The following is a 20,302-nucleotide window of genomic DNA, read 5'->3' on the forward strand; positions in this document are numbered from 1 at the left end:
AAAGCATTTATTTAGTTGCTGGTGAAACAAAAATGTAAGTTTGTGAAACAGAAGCAGGTGGGATATGATGCAAACTTTAGCAACCACAGAAAACCCACCTGAATGCGGGTACTTGCTCAGGCTACAGAAGAAACTTGTTTTTCTGATCTGGATTTTGTTTTGTCTTGTTTTTGAGGGATTACTTTGTCCATGATACCTACTCTTTCAGAAATTCTTCTGGGGGTCATCAAACCATTTCCTAAATTACAGCACATTTAAAAAAACATTTATTTACTGGGGTGCGTGGGTGGTTCAGTTAGTTAAGCATCTGATTGACTCAGGTCATGATCTCACAGTTAGTGGGTTCGAGCTCTGCTTGGGGCTCTGTACTGTCAACCTGGAGCCTGGTTCCGATTCTCTGTCTCCCCTGCTCACATGTGTACCCTATCTCTCCCAAAAATAAAATAAACATTTTTTAAATGCCCACACATGAGTGGGAGAAGGGCAGAGAGAGAGGGAGTGAATCCTAAGCGGGTTCCACATTGTCAGTGCCAAGGCCAACGCAGGGCTCGAACCCACAAATCATGAGATCATGACGTGAGCCAAAAACCAAGAGTGGGTATGCTTAAACAACTGAGCCACCCAGGCACCCCACCCACGTATGGCACATATGTAAGCTACCATTGGCCTCTGGTGCTCTAAGGCAAAGCTTTCAGGAAGTTAAAATCTTTGGGAGTGAGGGAAAGTTTCGAAGCTGGAGGCAATTTCAGGTCCAGATTTTACAAGATATTTAAAGCAATTCTTCCATCTGACACCCTTAGAAATGATAAAACTACCTTTCAATACAGCTTCTTATATTTTTCATCTTTACTTATTGCCTTCCTAAATTATCTTGTTCTCTTTCCCACTTTTCCTCCCACTCATCAATTAAGAATAATGACTGTCAGGGAAAATGGAATATATGAAAAGTTATTGTTAATATTAATAGATGACAGTATTGTCTTTCTAAGTTTATGCATTCCAGAGCTACTCCACTAGACTGCCATGGTGGGTGAATCATAATGGGTATTGTTTTGCATGCTTACTTGGTCCATGAGGTGACACAAGATCTCTCAAAGCTGCAAGATGGTTTCTGTTTCATATAAGACATTATGCTGATTTTCTAAGTGTATGCAATATTTGTTTTATTTCAAAATTTTTCTTTCCTTTGGCTTTATTCTCTTTAAAAAATTACTGTGGACAAATGTTTCTCTCTTTCCTTCCTCCTCAAAATTAGAATACTTACAGTAAACTGAGTTTACTTCTTAAAGAAAGGGAAACATGCCATAAAAAGCGATCATTTTTTTTCTATGACTTTACCTTATATTACAACCCCTCTGGAGAGATGCCAATTAAAAGCATGAAATTTACACAAATCAAATCTCAGAAATCAGCCAGCAATCTGCACTGAATCTGCGGGAAAACCTATTAAGTAGCATTTTAACCTTTATTACTTACCATGTTTGATTGTACAAATCTATTTCCTCAAGAGACATAGGCAATGCTAATTGTGATCTGTATGAAGAAAAGAGCAAAAACTCACTTCAACCTGTGTAAACATTGTTTGGTACCCAGTTAGACACTTAATATGGAAGATACCAGTCGCAAGTATACTAGACAAGATCAGTCAACCAATGAAGAAGAAAAAGTCTACTTGGCTCATTCAGTAGCCCTAATAATTCATTTGCTCTCCCTGGTTAATTCTACCTCAATTATAAAACAAAATTCTCTAATGCTGTTGAATATTAATTGAAATGCTAAAGAAATACAATTAGCACAGCTGTTATTAACAGAAGCTCTCCGTGAAAATAATGGTGATCTTATTGACAAAGTCTTTCTGATACATTTTTCTTCTAAGGCATTTGAGGAATATTAAAGCTATTAGGAATTTGTTGTTTAGGGGTTTGGAAGTGTTATCAAGGACAGCTTTGATTTTCTCAAATCAAGAGGTCTTTTTGTTGTCATGGCATTAAATTATTTGCAGAAAACAAATTTCATGTCTCAATAATTATGAGCTCTTTCTGAAGACAGACTCTAGTCTAAATGCCGAGGAAGTTTCCATTACTTCAGATGATGCAATTAAGGCCTTTTGTGAAGCGTTGTGCCTGTTTTCTTGTTGATAGTATTTTCCTGTTGATAGTGTTTTCATGAACACACTACGGTTATTGTTCTTATTAAAATAATTGATTTGTATTCACAATTTCAGTGCAACTTATATGGCAAAATGCACAGGAAAATGTAACTTTTCACCATTCAAATAGAACTGATAGTTTGAATTAGTTAAATCTAGACTTTCATGCAGAGAAAATGTTCAGAGCAATGGGGCATCAGTGTATTCGTCTCTCCTTTGCATTATTTTAACCTGCAGGAGTGTTCATATATTGGTTTCTTCTATCTACCTCTTTAGTTAAGCTAGTTCCCAAATGAAGTCCTCAAATTCTGGACACTGACAATGCAAGAACTAATGAGGGTAATTGAATTGGGGGTGAGGGAGCAGAAGGAAAATAATATTTTATTGATTTTTTCATTGTATTGACCAATTGTATGAGTGGAGGATTTTCTATGTATAAGCATTTTTTTTAAATTTTTAATGTATATTTATTTTTGAGAGAGAGATAGAGCATGAGTGGGGAGAGGCAGAGAGAGAGGGAGACACAGAATGCAAAGCAGGCTCCAGGCTCTGAGCTGTCAGCATAGAGCAGAAGTGGAGCTTGAACTCCCAAACTGCAAGGTCATAACCTGAGTCAAAGTTGAACGCTTAACCGCTTAACTGACTGAGCCAGCCAGGCATCCCCCACCCCCCAGCCCCCATTTATAAGTATCTTAAAGACACAGCCTCAAGTCCTATGTAATTAGGAGAAGTATGATAGTAGAGAATAGTCAATTTTGTGAACTTCAACTAACATAAATTGCTCATTACACAAATGTTTTAACTTTTATAACGAGTAAGCTATATAGTATAAAAATATGTTTGAACATTCTCCTGTCTAGTCTCTATCACTATAAGTAGCTATATGAAGTAAAACATAAAATATTGTTCTTTTCATATATAAAATTTAACAATTTGTGGTTCAATATAGTCTCCCTGTCTCCCCCCCCCCCCCCACCCACACATACAGAGCATGAAGTGTTCTTAAGTATTTTCAGTTAAGTCTGTCCCCACGAAGGGGCCAATGTTTTGGCATTTTGGCACAGACTCCACAGGCTCGTCAAAAACTCATCACTGGGGAATGATGACTTGGTAACACAGAGGATCCTTTGTGGGACAAATGTGTGGAAATCCTAGTCTCATCCATAGAGTAAAGAATATGAGAAGAATTGCCAAAGAAGCTCTAAATCCTGGCACTTTTAGTGACATTTCATATATAAATCTAGGTCTGTGCACTGGTTTGCATGTAATATTCCATGAAAAAGTTTTTAAAGAAAAAAATAGCATTTTGGGATAGACAATTTTAAGATACTGATTTCTAAACACTACAGCAACCCTCATCCCCACCTCGCTGGGTTCCCTAGAATTTTAAAGGATAGTATATGGTTTTCTGGATTGTTAAGTATGGAGAAAAGAATATGAGCTATAAGAATATGATCTTACCGAGTTCCTTTCCATGTAGTGCCTTGGAGCTTTATTTTATCTGTCATTATTGAACCCTGCAGCCTTCATGATGCTACAGCAAATTTCAAAATGAGAAAAAATTTCTTTCAAATAGCTTGAAGCATAGGGGAAGAATCAAACTGATTATTTCCCCCTTTTTCAAAAAGTAATTAAACATTTAAATACACGAATATATATATGTTTATATGTATGTGTGTATATACATATGTATATATACATATGTATATATGTATATATTTAGAATTTAAACCCATGAGAACAGGTTCTTGTTTTGTTTCTACAGACTGCTGATCGCCCATCCTAGAGCAGTGCTTGGCACAGAACAGATACTCAATAGTCAATGAATGGAAAAATGACAAAAATTATAACTACTGAGATATGTAGAAATGGGTCAAGTAGAGCATTCTGTGGATATACACTTTATTGTGTTTGTAGTACCAAACGTTTGAATCCCACCAGTTCTTCAACATTCAAAATAATGCTGTATTACCTTTGTATACAATCGTGTATTTGTACAAAAACTTTCATAGGATACATTCCCAGTGGTATGATCTCTGGATCAAAGGGCATTAAATGCATTTTTAATTAGAGAGCATCAAACTGTACTTCCATAAGTTCTTCTCAGTTTAGTAGAATCAACCTCAGACATTTTATTTTTTATTCAAGGTTATCTTTGACCATCTGGTGAAAGCCTTAAAATCTTTTTTTATAAAAATAAATATTTTGATATACCACAATTTTGGGGGTCCCTATAGTTCATTCATGGATCCCAAGTTAAGAAATTCTAACAAGCACAGTAGAACCTTGCTATTTGCCTATTTAAAATTCATGAAGTATCGCTCAGAAAATAAAAAATCACAACTTAAATCAATTCTGTTGCTTTTAAATCATTTTAAAATAAACTTTTTGCTTATAATTTAAAAGTGGCCTTAAAAGAAATCCAAATGCTAGTGTTGGTGATGAGAATAAAGAGAAATAGAGAGATCTAACAGTTTGTTGCAGTTTATTGGGGAAATTTTATGTTCAGTTATGAATTTCAGAAAACTGCCAGTCAGGTCATATTCCTTATAAAGATCAAAGATCTACCATGTAGAAATTACTGTAATAAAGAAGGAAGTTTGCCATAAGAGAAAACCAAGTACCACTCAGTGCCTCTGCATGGTCCCTGGCTGTGACATACTGGTAAAGTAGTTCTGATCTTCCTATTCATAGAAACCTTTGTTCAGTGTTTAGGTCAATTGAAATTTCCAGCAAGAGGCCTTTACCAGTATCCTCAAGCTCACTGCAGGGATTCCTTCCTCTGCATTCCCATAGCACTTTGTTTACAGCAGCTCGTGTTCCTGGAGGAATAGACTTTTGTGTGTATATATATATGTATATATATATTATATTGGTGTGTATATATATATATATCCCCCACAAAGAACATTGAGCACTTTGCCTCTAGTCGATGTTCAATAAATACTTGATGCATGATCAAATGTTTAAATAGATGATTCCACAAAGGCCCAAGGGATAATGATAAAAATGAGGCAGAGATAAGCTTTAGGCTTTGCCTGAAGTAATTGGGAAGAACAATGACTTACCCAATCTCATAGATCCTTCCATGCTTATAGTGTGATGAAAGCGTCACAGTGGTAAATTGAGAAGATAGTTTTCAGTACAGTCGTGTAAATACTGATATATTTTAAAAGTTTTATCGTTTCTGTGGATCTCCTTTCTATGATATAATATAGATTATTCTATTAACCCATAGCTTACTAAAATGATAAACATTTCAAGCATTATAATATACCAAACTTTCATGTAAGGAGCCCATATATTAAAACATTTTCCTGGGAACTAGCAGTATTTTATAATTCAGTAAGATGGCCCTTCCCCCTCTGAATGTTATTCCACAGGAATATATCTAAAAGATATAATCCAGGTATCGAATTGCAGAAACCTCTAGAAGAAAGAGAAAGAGTCACTATTTTTCTTATTTGTAGGCATTACATAGTTACACCTATATGAGAACATGTGACCCTGGGGAAAGACCATGCAGAAAGCAAAGTTTAAATAAACATCTTCCTATTGCAGATTCAACAAAAACCAGCTTGGTTCCCAAGTAACTGTTTGTTGAAGGGAAATGGAGAAAGGGAGTAGGAAAACTTTTTTCTCTATTTTTCAAAATAACGTATTCCATCAGATGTCTTCTCCTGCCTGCCATCCATTCTAAATTACTTGCAGACTACAGGTTCTCTCTCTCTCTCTCTCTCTCTCTCTCTCAACCTCCTTCTCTTTCATATCTTGTTGTATATCCCTTGACCTTGACAAAAATCATAAATTCTTATTTAATGCAATAAAGAATAGGAGGAATTATGAGGTAACTTTGTGCCATTGAGTCACAAAATCATAGGTTTGAAAGAACTTTATTTTTTAATTTTTTTTTAAATTTATTTTTGAGAGAAAGAGAGAGCACAAGTAGGGAAGGAGCAGAGGGAGAGGGAGACACAGAATCCAAAGCAGTCTCCAGGCTCTGAGCTGGCAACACAGAGGCCAAAGCAGGGCTCAAACTCATGAACTGTGAGATCATGACCTGAGTCAAAGTTGGACACTCAACCAACTGAGCCACCCAGGCGCCCCATAGAAGACAATTTAAAGGCATCTGTTTCACACTTAATCAATAGAATATGATATTTTATCATATTAAATAAAATACATGTGATATATATATAGCTTAGAGAGCATGTATGGTGTGTATAATTTGTGCTTAGATTATAGTATATGAAGTAGATCTGCTAAAACAGAATATTATTTTGTGGGGCACTGGGGTGGCTCAGTCAGTTGAGCTTCCGACTCATGATTTTGGCTCAGGTCATGATCCCAGGGTCATGGGATTGAGACCTGCATCCTAGGGCCTGCATGGCATTTCCTTTCTCTCTTTCTCTCTGCCCCTTATGCACACTCTTTTTCTCAAAATAAATAAAAATAAATGTTAAAAAAGAATATTATTTTGTAATATCTGTGAAGAGATTGGATCTCAAATCCCCAGAGTCTGGAAATCAGTCTCCCTGTCATAGTTTAATATAATATGTTTCAATGAGGAAAACAAAGTTGATAATAGCTAAGTGCTAATATGTGCCATTTCCACGTCCACCCCTCTATTCACACACAGTGATTATTTAGCCCTGTACTAAGATTCTATTTTACAACAAAGATCTCTTTAATGGAAACCAATTTTATTGATAATGAAATCCAGTAGTTGAAGATACAAATTGATGGTTTTCAACTAGATGGGAGTGTGGTGGGCGGTTCTGCCTTCCAGGAGACATTTGTCTTGTCTAGAGATTTCTTATTGCCATACCTGGAGGAGAGTGCTACTAGTACCACCCAAGGGGCAGAGGTGAGGATGCAGCACCCACAATAAAGATTTATTCAGCCCAAACTGTCAGTAGTGATGAGGTTGAGAAACACTGCTGTAAACTGATGTTACAAAATAGTTACATGTTTAATTGGAATTGTAAATATCTTAATTCATTAATAAAGCACATAGAAACACTAACATGTTTATCTGTCAAAATCAAATAAATATGAAAGTAATTTCTAAGGATAATTTTATAATTTCTACTTAACTGTTCTTCCCCAACAGTTCATCTGCAAAAATAAACTTCTCTAAAATTTCTGTGGAACTGTGATTTAGGTCTTATGTTATAAGCTCTGTGCCAGTTGTCATTGTAAATAGCCCTTCTATGGCACCTAACAGAGCTACAAAGCTCAAAACAATGCTTTTAAGGATGATGATGCTATTGAAGTATCGGTGCAATAAAAAATAATTAACCGCACTAAGTTACAGCATGTAAAAATAGACTCTTTAGTTCTTATCCTATTTTCTGTATTATTTACTGTTCTGCTTGAAATATGGTAGCAGATTGTGCAATTTAAGATAACTTTGAAGATACTCAAATGTCTCTATTTTATCAATGCTAAGAGAATGATTACTCTGAACTTGACAGTCTTTAAGAATAAATTTATACAGAGGGCGCCTGGGTGGCGCAGCTGGTTGGGCGTCTGATTCTTGATGTCATGCCAGGTCTTGATCTCAGGGTTGTGAGTTCATGCCGCATATTGGGCTCCACACTGGGCATGAAGCCCACTTAAAAATATTAGTTTTTATGGAAAAAGCATATCTCACCAATATCACCAAAATTATTACATTTTTATTAGTTCAGTTAGAAATAAACTATGGTCACCTAATTTCAAAATTACACCCAGAGTCTGTTTCAGTGCCTCCTTAAATTATTTGCAGTACAAAATCTATGACTATGTTGTATTTATGATCACTTGTCTGAGATTTTATATATCAGGATTATTGAGCCATGAGATTTTTCTTATGCTATGCTTCTTCCCATTGTATTTTTATTGAATTCTCCTATGTAACCTTTCCAGTGCTTTTGTTCTTTATCTTTAGTTAATAAGTCTTCATTAAAACAATCTTAAATAATTACATACTGCTTCTCAAGTATAACGTTTTTGCATTTTATGTCAGGACATTTTGATAGCAATAGTAATACTAATAATTCATAATAATACCTTATACCTATAAAACATATTTAATACAGAAGATTTTTAATCCAGTTTAAAATATCTTACAACATATATGTATACACATAGACAATATGCGTATCACCCAGAAATGTACACATTTGTGCGCTCACACATTCTTTCCATATTTTGTATCTAGTTTCTTTGGGTGAAGGACATCATAGGCATTCTGTATTTGCAATAGTGTCCAATAATCTCTAGGCTACAAAACCATGAATAATTTAACTAACTAATATCACAGGGAGAAAATTGTAGAGGAATTTTAGTAGGCTAAATTCAATTCAGACTTGGCAAATCAAAGGTAAAATCTTTTCCTTCTATGAAAAGTACAAACAGAACCATTTATGTTGACAGGTTCTTTGGGTGTGGGTGTCACTGACACTTCATCTCAAAGGCTGAGTGAGACATCTGTAGAAATCACAATGCTAATTCATCACCAAATCTCAGTGGTTTTGTAGCCACCCTATCTCTACAGTTTTAGGGATATTAGCTCTACCACACATCCGAGCCTTTAGTCTTTCCATCAGATGAACCTGGGAGTTGGTATATACTATTACCAAAAGAGGAAAGTTGATGTTTATTGCCAGCTTGAAAATGATTTCTGAAATCATCACATCTGTGACTCCTAATACACATTATTAGGACAACTGGTTATTGTTCATTGTGCCCTAAGATGATAGACCAGTGCTTCTGTCTGTAACCATTGGCCTTTTACCTACTGCCCTCATTCTTGTCACATGTCTTATTTCCCTTAGGTTTATTATACTGTTAGGAGTGCTGTGCTGGCTAATTTGGGATATCAAGCTATCATTAAAAGACCCAACTCACGAATTCTTAAATGCTTTTAAAAACAATCCTTTGCTTTCTAGTCATCACAGTAAGAAAAAAAGGCATTTTACATCATTGTTCGCAAATCACAGAGGACAAATAATCCTTACTTTTTCTTGAAATTAATAATAAAGTTCCATAGGGAGACATATTCTCTTCTATAGTGTCATCCATGAATTATTATAAAATTGTTTGCTTTGTGTTTGTTTCTTTTCAAATATGAGTGCCATGTCAGCACAAATCCATGTTCTCTGCACATCAGAGATGATCTAAGAAAGACTTTAGAATCCGCAAAGTTCCACTGTTGCCAACTTTTCCCTGATTTTCAAAGATGTTAATGTAATAACCAAAATGGAAAGGACTTCAGAATATTCAAGTGAGAAATCGAATACGATGTCTGTTCAATGCCAGGCACTGCTCTTGGGGATACAAAGATAAGACTGTTTTGTCCCTTTCCTGTTATTGTGGCACTTCAATCATGCTAATAAAACACTACCTACTTGAAATTCATATAGCTTTAAAATTTATGATGGGGGCACCTGAGTGACTCAGTTGGTTAAGTGTCCAGCCAACTCTTGATCTCAGTTTGGCATGATCTCAGGGTCATGGAATTTAACCCTGCTTTGGGCTCTGCACTGACACCGCAGAGCCTGCTTGGGATTCTCCGTCTCCCTCTTTCTGCCCTTCTCCCGCTCATGTGCACCATCTCTCTGTCTCTCAAAATAAATAAAGTAAAATAAAATAAAATCTATTGCATAATTTGGTATCCATATATCACATTAAAGTTCTGTAAGGAAGAGAACAGTTGCCTGTAAGAAATAGGAAAGAATTACATTTTTTTGGAAAAAGAATTTTCTTATTTTCCCTGTATACCTGGAAAAGGATTCACATCATTGGTATCTGAGCTCTATAAACTGTTTTCACTCCTTGACCAACCATGAGAGTACTGCCAGTTGTCAAAAAAGGTGTGATTTTATAATGATAGGAGATGGTTAGACGTGCGTGTCCTGCCATAATTTAACGTACAGATCTAGACCATCTTAGAGACATTACATATCCAAGTAACTTACTATATTCTGATGAAAAAACAAAACACTAAGTCGGAAACCCAAGTTTTCTTGGGTTGACATACTTGCACCGAGGTAGTACATGAACAAATATTAAAATACATAAAAGTTCCACATCTAGTATGCAAAGTGGTATAGAAAACAAGCACTATATCGAGAAATAATTTCTTTATTCTCATTAGTTTGCATATCTGCAACACATATCTAAACCCTCACAATTTTGATTTTAACAAAGTTGAAGAGACCATTTCTTCATTTACAGTCTTTTGCTCTGCAGTGGTTTTAAGTTAAAAGGAATTAGCATTTCAGTATGGGAAACACTGAACAATTTATAAATTAGTGAGGTAACTTTTTATTATAATACCGTATATACAATAAACAACTTTGGTAAGTTACTTTAATAGCAAGTGAAAAACACATTATTATGACTTATAATTTTTATTCTTTATTTAAACCATGCTAAAAATTCTGGGAACTAGTTGTTATGTGACATGTGACATGTTTATGTGAAGTTTGTGTTTGTTGTAATGATTTTTGTTCACCGGGGCAAAATTGCTTTAAAGGGAAGACCTTCCGTGTTGATAGAATTTTAAAATAGCACTTTTATTACCCTTTTTTCTTTTACTAAGATTAATGATTTTTATCCCCATATGAAAATTTCATACACATTGTGACTGATGGGTAACAGTGAAACATAGTGTCCACTATGTCTTGTTTCCTCAGTAAGTCATAAAACTGTGTTTGTATTGCAGATTGCCTTAGCTTTGCACTTCAGCACCACCTGGTGGACAAAATATCTTTTTCCCCCCTCTACAGTTTAAAATAGCCCCTTCATACTCTATATTCAGTAATTATGACATATCTTAATAGATATCTATTTGAAAACATATTTAATCTTAAAAGCAATTGTGAAAAAATAAGAGTAAAAATATGAGATGTTTCCTGAGTACTATTGCCAAGTTAAATGCCTGACGTTTTTAAACTTCATGAATATATACAGATTTGTATAGTATGTGGGGGTTTTGACAATTAAACTTTTGTCATCTACATTTTTCCATTTTAATAAAAAATTAAATAAGATCAGGAAGTCTTCTGTACCTTAGTAGCAAATTATGGTTTGAGTTAGATTGTCTATCCAAAATTCAGGGTAACTACTTGGTCAAAACTTTACAAAGGATTTTTATAATACAGATTTCTGTCTTGTTAATATTTTATATGTAATTACAATTAAAACTAGTATTTTAACCATTGCTACTATAAGATAAGCCATTTTCAGTTTTGTTTTTTTACTTTTAAAATTTAGTTGTGATCTTATGTATTAGTTTAGTTTTTAATAGTTTTTAAAATTTTCCAGAAGATAAATTTGACAATATTTTCAAATGAAAAACCCAAATATATATAAAGCTAATTTTGAGAATTTTAAAAATTATAATCTTTGTGTAGTTCCACTTGTTTATGAAATATAGTATAATTTGTTTCTATGGCATCTAGTTAAGAGAATATACTTCAGATTCCATTATGTTCCTTTGGGATACACACTTATCTATTCCCTGGTAAAACTGAGGGGTCTATAAATTTGAAATGTATGACATCAAAAGTTTAGTTGCTAAAGAAGAATTGTTGATATTTAAACAGAAAGCATATTCTAGCCTCATACTTTCTGTAGTCATTTAAGATAAAATTATAATAGATAATCTTCATTAAGATCTATATCTTGAACTGAAGTTATTTGCTTGGTTACTTCAAGAAAACATTTAAAATCTCCCTTTTTTCTTCCTTTTCTCTAAAGGCCTTGGATGGTATACTGTAAATTCAGCATATGGAGATACCATTATTATGCCTTGCCGACTCGACGTACCTCAGAATCTCATGTTTGGAAAGTGGAAATATGTAAGTGTAACCTACCCTGGACTTGGTTAACTGCTTCTAGTTTTGGGTGTTTTTTTTTTTTTTTTTATCATATTCTTTTTGTGAGTAAATGTGAATTTCAAATTAACATAATGGCAATATTCAACTGTGAGTACAAATGTAGGAAGGTAGAATTAATGTGTTGAATATCTCAAAAGAGTAATTCCTAAGTCTTACATAAGAAGTGCTATTTTAAAACAAAGCCAATAAACACGTAATTCTTAGATCATATTAGTCTGAAAGATTTAACCTTAAATGTTAGAGGCAGAGGAAAAGTCCGGATTCCAGAGTAAAATCAGTGGAGTATAGGACAGAGCTCAGTGGAAGACAGCAGCCTTTTTCCACCTACGCATGTTCTGTTTGGCGTGGCTATTACAAAGGCAAAATACACTAGTGGCTGGAGTACCACTCATTGGGAATTAGTCATTAGCATTAGAAGCTTGTTTTTGGTATTATCTTAGAAACATATCAATGGGGTAGGTCCTTTTCACATTTAACATTTGTTCATCTTCCTCATTTCTTATAGATAGCAGATCATATCTTCTCAGGTGTCAAGATACAAATGGGTGTGGAAATGGAGAGTAGATATCCTGGTAGATGAATGTGAGGTGGTTAGGTATCATCAACTGATAAAATGTTTCAATTTAGTCAGGGAAACCAACTAAAGGTAGCTGTAATGCTGAATCACATGAGACTCATGGTAGTTTAAAAGCTTAAAGTAGCCATATGCTTCTTGAACACCGTGACAGTTTCCTCAAGTTCCCTGAAATGTTGAAACGTATTCAAAGAGGAAAAAACATCTGATGGTCAAATAATTTTTGAAAACTTTATCACAATACTTCTCAGAGCCTTTCACACACTAAAATGCAGTATGAATTGTCTAAGCTTGATTCATTTCTTAGGTTTTTTTTAACCACAACTTTTCCTCTCAAGTATCTGCAAGAACAAATATTTTGCCAAACACACTTTGGGAAATATACTTAAGATTGCACTTAAGGAAGGATAGAACACAATCTTTCAAAATGTAGGTTCTTAAGTCAGACCGACATCTTCTACCATATACTTGTGGGACTCTGGACACGTGAATGAACCTCCATTGTCTCATCTATAAAATGAGATGATAATAGTCTTCCTTACAGTGCCGTGAGGGTTACATGAAGTAATTCTTACCAGAGTATTGACTGAGTCCTTGGCACAGGGTACCTGTTATGGCTGTGGGGCTGCGGGACTCTAAGCACATGTGTCTTATACAAGGGTCGTGTGGAAGCAGAGGAAGGGGTGAGATGACACAGCACTTCTTTGTACTCCCCTTCTGATATCTAGCTCACACTGGGTAATTTTGAACTATTTCTGGTTTCCTATAGAGGTGGAAATAGGAAGCTATGACCTAAGAGTCTATTCACACCCCTAAAACGCCAAGGGTGACTGCCACATTCTTGATCTGTTGAGTTGAACTTCCTGACAAAGTAAATGGAACACAGATGGTGAAACACTGTGATCATAAACATTCCTGATGATAATTCAGGGAATAATTTTCACCTAAATTGAACTGATACAGTGGTAGTGGAAACAATAATGACAATTTTCAAACTGTTAATTTAGCCAAAAGCTTCAGCAGTAAACTGATGAGATATATTTGAAGTATGTGCTCTAAAAACAGTGTTGATTTGCAGATTAGCTTCTCCCCACTTGCGTGGTAATCCCCTTGTGAATAGAGAGCTTAGTTCCCTGTGTGCATCCTTAGTTCCCTGTGTCCACCTCATCCCCACCTCTTCTCCAGCATCTGCCTCAGTGCCTAGGACAGAAGGGGCATCTGATGGCTGTCAAGAGCGGTATGGTACAGTCATAATGGAGCTAGATGGCAGAACTTCAACCTTGGCTCTCCCGGGATACGCTAGCTGGGCTCTTGGATGATTTATTTAAGCAACCTCTGTACTGTATAGTCTGAAAATGGATCTAATATTACAACTCTAACCTTCAAGGTTGTTATGAGTATTAAATCAGTTAATGCATGCAAAGCCCAAAGAAGATACCTGGCATATAATTAAATGCTCAAAAGTTAATAACTATTATTTATTATTTATTATGTAAATGTTTGAATACAGAACTATAAGGGACTGGTGTAACATCTTTCTCTCAGTGAAGGAATGATTTAGAGCAAGGATTTGCATTGTAAACCATGATAAAATTTAAAAATTTAAAGAGAATATTATTGATATATTCAGATATTCAACCAAATAAACTTTTGGACTCTAAAATTAGCTTAGTAATTATCTTCGCTTGGGGCTCTATAACAAAATACCATAGATTAGAAAGCTTAAACAACATATATTTATTTCTCCTAGTTCTGGAGACTTGGGAGTCCAAGATCAAGGTGCTGGCAGATTTGGCTCTTTGTGAAGGTCCTTCTGATTTGCAGACAGCTGCCATTTTGCTATGTGTAATATGACCCGTGTTTTCATGGAGAAAGAGTCCTGTCCTCCTCTCCTCATAAGGGTACAAACCCATCATAAAGGCACTGTCCCAGGACCTCATCTACACCTAATTACCTCTCAAAGGCTTCACCTTCAAATATGAACACTGTGCGGGGGAGGTTAGGGCTTTGACATATGAATTTGGTGGTGACACAAACATTTAGTCCATAACAGTAATATGTATTAATAATTTAAAAAAATGTAACTCCCCATGGCACCTTGAAATTTGCCTGCACTTTACAATGTTTTATCATATTTTATTTTCTCAAAGGGCTTTTGAGATAAGTTAAAGGGATTGGCTCCTATTTTAGAGTAAATTGCTTATTCGGTAAGAAAAATTTTGTGCGAGCAAAGGAAGAGATGAATTATATGTCTTGGGCTCTTGGCATAATTGTTCCTGCAAGATTATATTTGATTTTGATAATAAGTTTTTATACACAAGCTCTTTGAGCTGAGTTTTATGACTCATATAGCAAAACTATGGATTTTAGTGATTAACCTGATTCTTTTGCTTAATGGACATGATTGTTTCACAAGGGCAAGCACAGTTCCTCCATGAAGGACTCATTACATTATGTTGTGACTAAAGGTCAGCTGTGTCAGTTTTGGCTGAAACTAAAAGGTGTGGACGTTTAAAGTGTGTGGATTAACGTAATGAATATGCAAAAGACAACTGCCCAGGATTTCTAAGTGAGCAATTACAGCCCCTGTGTATGCTTGCTGGGAAGGTCAGCTGAATATCATTTTGTACATTTGCATGCTTGTTTTCATCCACTTTTTTTTCTTTTATATTGGACCTAATACCAGCCCTTGTTGGTTTCGGAACAGTCACTAGCTCTGTCCTTTGGATGCAAGAAAAGCTCAGATTCCAATAGCTTTGTCTTTCCATTTTCACATAATTAAATTGATACCTGTAAAAGAACTTACAGCCTCTCCTCTTAGGTAGAGTAATTTTCTATAACTGAAAAATTTATGTGAAGCTCATATCCACAATTACTCTTCTTAGACAGGACTATAAATATTGGTGGAAGAATATGGCCAAGGAAATTTCGTTACTCTGGATGTAATCCTGAAACATCGGAATATGCTTGTTTTAAAATGTGTTGTTATTTTAATTTTTAGGAAAAGCCAGATGGCTCCCCAGTATTTATTGCCTTCAGGTCCTCTACAAAGAAAAGTGTGCAATACGAAGATGTGCCAGAATACAAAGACAGATTGAGCCTCTCAGAAAACTACACTTTGTCTATCAGTAACGCTAGGATCAGTGATGAGAAGAGATTTGTGTGCATGCTAGTAACTGAGGACAACGTGTTTGAGGCACCTACAACAGTCAAGGTGTTCAGTAAGTAGTCTGTGTCACTGCTAAGTGGGATTGATGGCTTGTACTAGAAAATGTTCTTTAGAAAGACAAGTGAACTCTCTGTGGTGTCTCCACAGGAGGCATCTGTGTTAAGAGGACTTCTAACGATCTTCAGCCTGCTCATGCATGCTGTCAGTGAGGAAAACCAAAAACCTGAAATTCAAATAGGAATTCTGCAGTAAAGAACTAAAAGAGTATTTTCCCTTGTTTTGTTGGGTAAAATTTCCTGTGATATGAAGTACTACCAAGTGAAAACTGGCACGTGATCTTTAACTTTCACTGATATGTACAGATAAATGTTTTGTAATATATACATAGATACACAATACGCATAATCATGCATATCACACATACATATATATGTTTTAGACTGAATCATGTAAAACTAATATTCTGATATATAAAAACAATAAAATACAGGCAAATCCGAGCCATGTTATGAATTAGAGATCTAAACTTTCTGTGTGTGTGTGTGTGTGTGTGTGTGTGTGTGAGTGCGTGCGCGCCCGCATGTAAGCATAGTACTATATATGCACGCACGCTTACATGTATGTATCCTGGCCTTTAATGCTGTTGATACACTTCTTCAAAATGTTCAGTTGTTTTAGAAAATTGCCCCATAAGAAAAAAAAAATTCACCACACCCTGAATATGTAATGTGGAATACACCAAGGGGAAAAAGTAGAGTAGGGTTAGAAGAAGTCGACAGAAGAGACGTGGAATAATTATGGCAAAGTTACTTTGCCTAATGAAAATATATAGTTAATGTTACTGTGCAAAGAGCTATGCAAATGAATGACTTGAGAAGTTCTAATTAAAACATTTTATCCTTTAATATTCAAATAAAAAATCCCACCTCCTGTTATATCATAATATTTTAGAAATTACAGGAAGAAAAATAGGTCGCAAACATTTCAGAATGCCAGAATTTTTAATTAGAGAAGAAGGTCTCACTTTTCAGGTTTTTCTCTCTGTTTTCTGATAACTTGACAGCACCTAGAAATTGTTAAAATAAATAGGGAAGAAAGAAACCCAGAGGGCCTTGCTACTACAGCAAACAACCATGGATTTTCCCCATTTTTCTTATGTGACTGAGGAGAACTGTCCCTAAGTATTTATATAGATTTCAAAGCTTCTCTGGGCTCATGACATGGTTTCAAAGAATGCTTGTACTATCAAAGGAAACCTTTCTTCTCCAGAAGAACCTTGTAAAACCATGTTACATGTTTCAATTGATTACCTTTCAGCTTAGAAGGCACTTTCCAGGGGCGCCTGGGTGGCTTAGTCGGTTAAGCGTCCGACTTTCGCTTAGGTCATGATCTCGCGGTTCGTGGGTTCGAGCCCCGCGTCGGGCTCTGTGCTGACTGCCAGCTCAGAGCCTGGAGCCTGTTTCAGTCTGTGACTCCCTCTATCTCTGACCCTCCCCTGCTCACGCTGTCTCTCTCTCTCTCCTAGAAATAAATAAGACATTAAAAAAAAAAAAAAAAAGAAGGCACTTTCCAGAAAACATCCACCCTTTTCAATCATTTTATGAATCAAACCGAATTCCAAGTATTTGCCAGTCATGCCTTCCCTTAAATAATCCAGATAATCTGCATCCTTTATTTACCAATGTTCCATGCATCCATCTATCTATCTTTCTTTCTTTCTCTCTCTCTCTCTCTCTCTCTTTCTTTCTTTCTTTTATTTCACTTTGATGTTATTAGGAAGATGGATGGTACACTACGAGGGACACTTTTTGTAAAGCAAATAAACCAAAATAATGTTTTTAATTAGGCCATGATGTCATAAATATAAGTACACAACAAGCATGTAGCACAGTAGGTAGAGATTAAGTCACAACTCCCTTAAGTTTACGTGTATTGATTTATCATTGTCAGGTTTCTTGTGCACTCTGTTAAAAATTATCAAATAACAAGATGATCTATAAGAATGTTGAGAAAATCCAGGTTGTTCCTTTAGAAGAATAATTTTGAGAACTTTCAGAATACACTTTAAAAATATCATACAGCAATCTGAAAAAAAATCTAATTGGTCTACTTTGATACGATTTGTATGCTGTTTTGGAGTACAGAGGATTTCTATGATTGTGAAAACAAACTCACACCCCACATACTGTCAGCACCCCTTATCCCCTTCTCTTTTGAATGTTGTTGAAAACAAAGTGATTCTCAGAAACACAATTTGCATTCTAGGCTCCGGGCCAGGGAGAATTTAAACAGACAAGTTACACACTCTTGAAAATGGCATTTTATATTAGAAACCGTGGGACCCTCCAAGTCCAATTAAATGAACAGCACAGCTCATGATAAGGAAAGTGTTTGCAAAAGCATATAGAGGCTTTGCTTAAAAAAAAAAAAGAGAATAATGAATTTACTTTGGGTCACATTTTGTGAAGCAAACAACAGCTGTGACAGGGAGGCTTTTATTCTGTGCATGTATATATTGCAGTCACTTAAGAGTTACTAGGCTCATCAATCAGTCCTCTGTTTCCTTCTGTCAAATCACCTAGCAACATGCACTGTGTACTATAGAATCGAGTATGGTTAACGTGAGCTAATCCCGGATCAACTTGCTGCAGAGTGCCATCCTCATGGGCAAACTCAGACTGTTTTTATTCAAAGTGTAGGCCATGCCTGATGACTCTGTTACCTCTGGTGTAGGTTTGTTTGTTTAGTTTTAAACTATATCTCAGATATAATAGTCATGCCCATAAAGCAACAGATTCAAGTTAAGTCCCATTTTTTATTGCTACTAGTACAGCCTTTTATTTTTTCCCTTTTTTAAAAGTTTATTTTATTTACTTTGAGAGAGAGAGAGAGAGAGAGAGAGAGAGAGAGAGAGGAGGGGAGGTGCAGAAATAGGGAGAGAGAGAATTCCAAACAGGCTCTATGCTGTCAGCTCAGAGCCCAATGCAGGGCTCAAACTCATAAACCATGAGATCATGACCTGACCCAAAACCAAGAGTACAACGCCTCACCGACTGAGCAACCCAGCCCCCCCTTGTACAGCTTTAAAAAAAAAAATAATTGAATGACATCAAAATTAAATTGTGTTTGCATTTAATGTACATTGGAAGTTTAAAAATTTCAGAAACAACAATAGAGCCTTTAAAGCTCCCAAAGATTCATTCTAGTCACTGTACAAAAGTCTTGGAGATCAAAAGGATACTCAGATTGCCTATTGGCTGTCAGTGGTGTAACAGAAAGATCACTGACTGGTCATCAGAAGACCTGGCTTTGTTAGGTCTGCTGCTAATTTCTGACCTTGTTTACTAGCCTGGGATGATTCTTTCATCAACAGTAAAATGACTACTTTGAATTTGTGGGTGGTTTTCCTACTGTGTCCCCAGGATTTTCTTGAGGAGCTAATGAAGATGGCTGGTAGGTAGTGTGAGGCACTACTTCGGTTAGCTGGCATTCCACCCACTCAATATTTCAAAGTTTATTTTTTTTTCATAATTCATTTAAGAACAATAAGAAAAAAGGGAGAATGGCTCCAGCTCTTTAAAAAAAAGGGCATTTGAAAACCACAATCTAGGCTAATCTGTAAACCCTCTTGTACTCTACTGCCTATAGTTTTAAAAGCAAGACTGTTTCCGTGACATGAGTCAGTGTACACTTGGACCAGCTCTTCCCTTAGAGATGGGCAGTGCTGGTTGACTTCACACAGTTACTTTAGAGCTTTCATTTGAATACTATTCTTCATGTTTTACTAGAATTGAGGATCCTCCCTCTTCCACGCCCTGTAAAAGTTAGTCAACCTGCAAGGAATTTGTTGTTGTTGTTTTTAAATGAAGGAGCAGAGAATGACCTATTGAACAAATGAGACCTATGCCGTATATTTTATTTTGATTTTTTAAATATAAAAAATGCTTTTCCCATATCTTGAGGAAAATAAACTATGATTCCATGCTAACAGCTGTTTACTTAAAGTACATCAGAATTTATAAGAGGTAAAGACTGACAAAGTACTGAGAAGCTCTCATGAATTGATGTATCTGGTACACCTTTCATTTCTTGCATTCCTCCCATATCCAACTGAGCTATCCTGTGTGTAGTGTTTGATAATAGCCCTGTATTTTGTGGGTGATATAGAAAAGTTTTGCCTTCATCACTTCATCCTCAGCTGGCTGTGATACTCTTGCAAAATTTATTCTACTCATGCAAATAAATTTGTGGTATGACTTTTCCTTTCAATTCTACACTCAGTTATAAATCCCTAAATTATATTGACATAATTCATGAAAAAAAATTTTTAAACACTTTGGAATCAATATGCAATTTTGCTAAAATAGTATGTGTCCTCTTTTATGGCCCTCCAACTAATACCCATTGATTGCTTCAAACTAATGTAAGAAAATTACATATAGGGGCACCCAGGTGGCTCAGTCGGTTGAGTGTCCAACTTTGGCTCAGGTCATGGTTCGTGGGTTCAAGCCACGCATCGG

The 20,302-nt window shown here is 35.7% G+C and overlaps 1 protein-coding gene across 2 annotated transcripts in view; it reads left to right on the plus strand.

Annotated features, from left to right (window-relative positions):
* ALCAM (activated leukocyte cell adhesion molecule) overlaps positions 1–20,302 on the plus strand; it is a 204,410-nt gene that overhangs the window by 130,179 nt on the left and 53,929 nt on the right. For both annotated transcript variants that reach the window (XM_039243217.1, XM_039243219.1), the window contains exons 2-3: positions 11,900–12,000; positions 15,615–15,834. In XM_039243217.1, coding sequence (XP_039099148.1) covers positions 11,900–12,000; positions 15,615–15,834 — 321 coding nt within the window. The remainder of the gene's footprint in view (positions 1–11,899; positions 12,001–15,614; positions 15,835–20,302) is intronic.

Source organism: Hyaena hyaena, unplaced genomic scaffold, assembly GCF_003009895.1.
Source record: "Hyaena hyaena isolate Hyena2069 unplaced genomic scaffold, ASM300989v1 scaffold_225, whole genome shotgun sequence".
Taxonomy (NCBI): domain Eukaryota; kingdom Metazoa; phylum Chordata; class Mammalia; order Carnivora; family Hyaenidae; genus Hyaena; species Hyaena hyaena.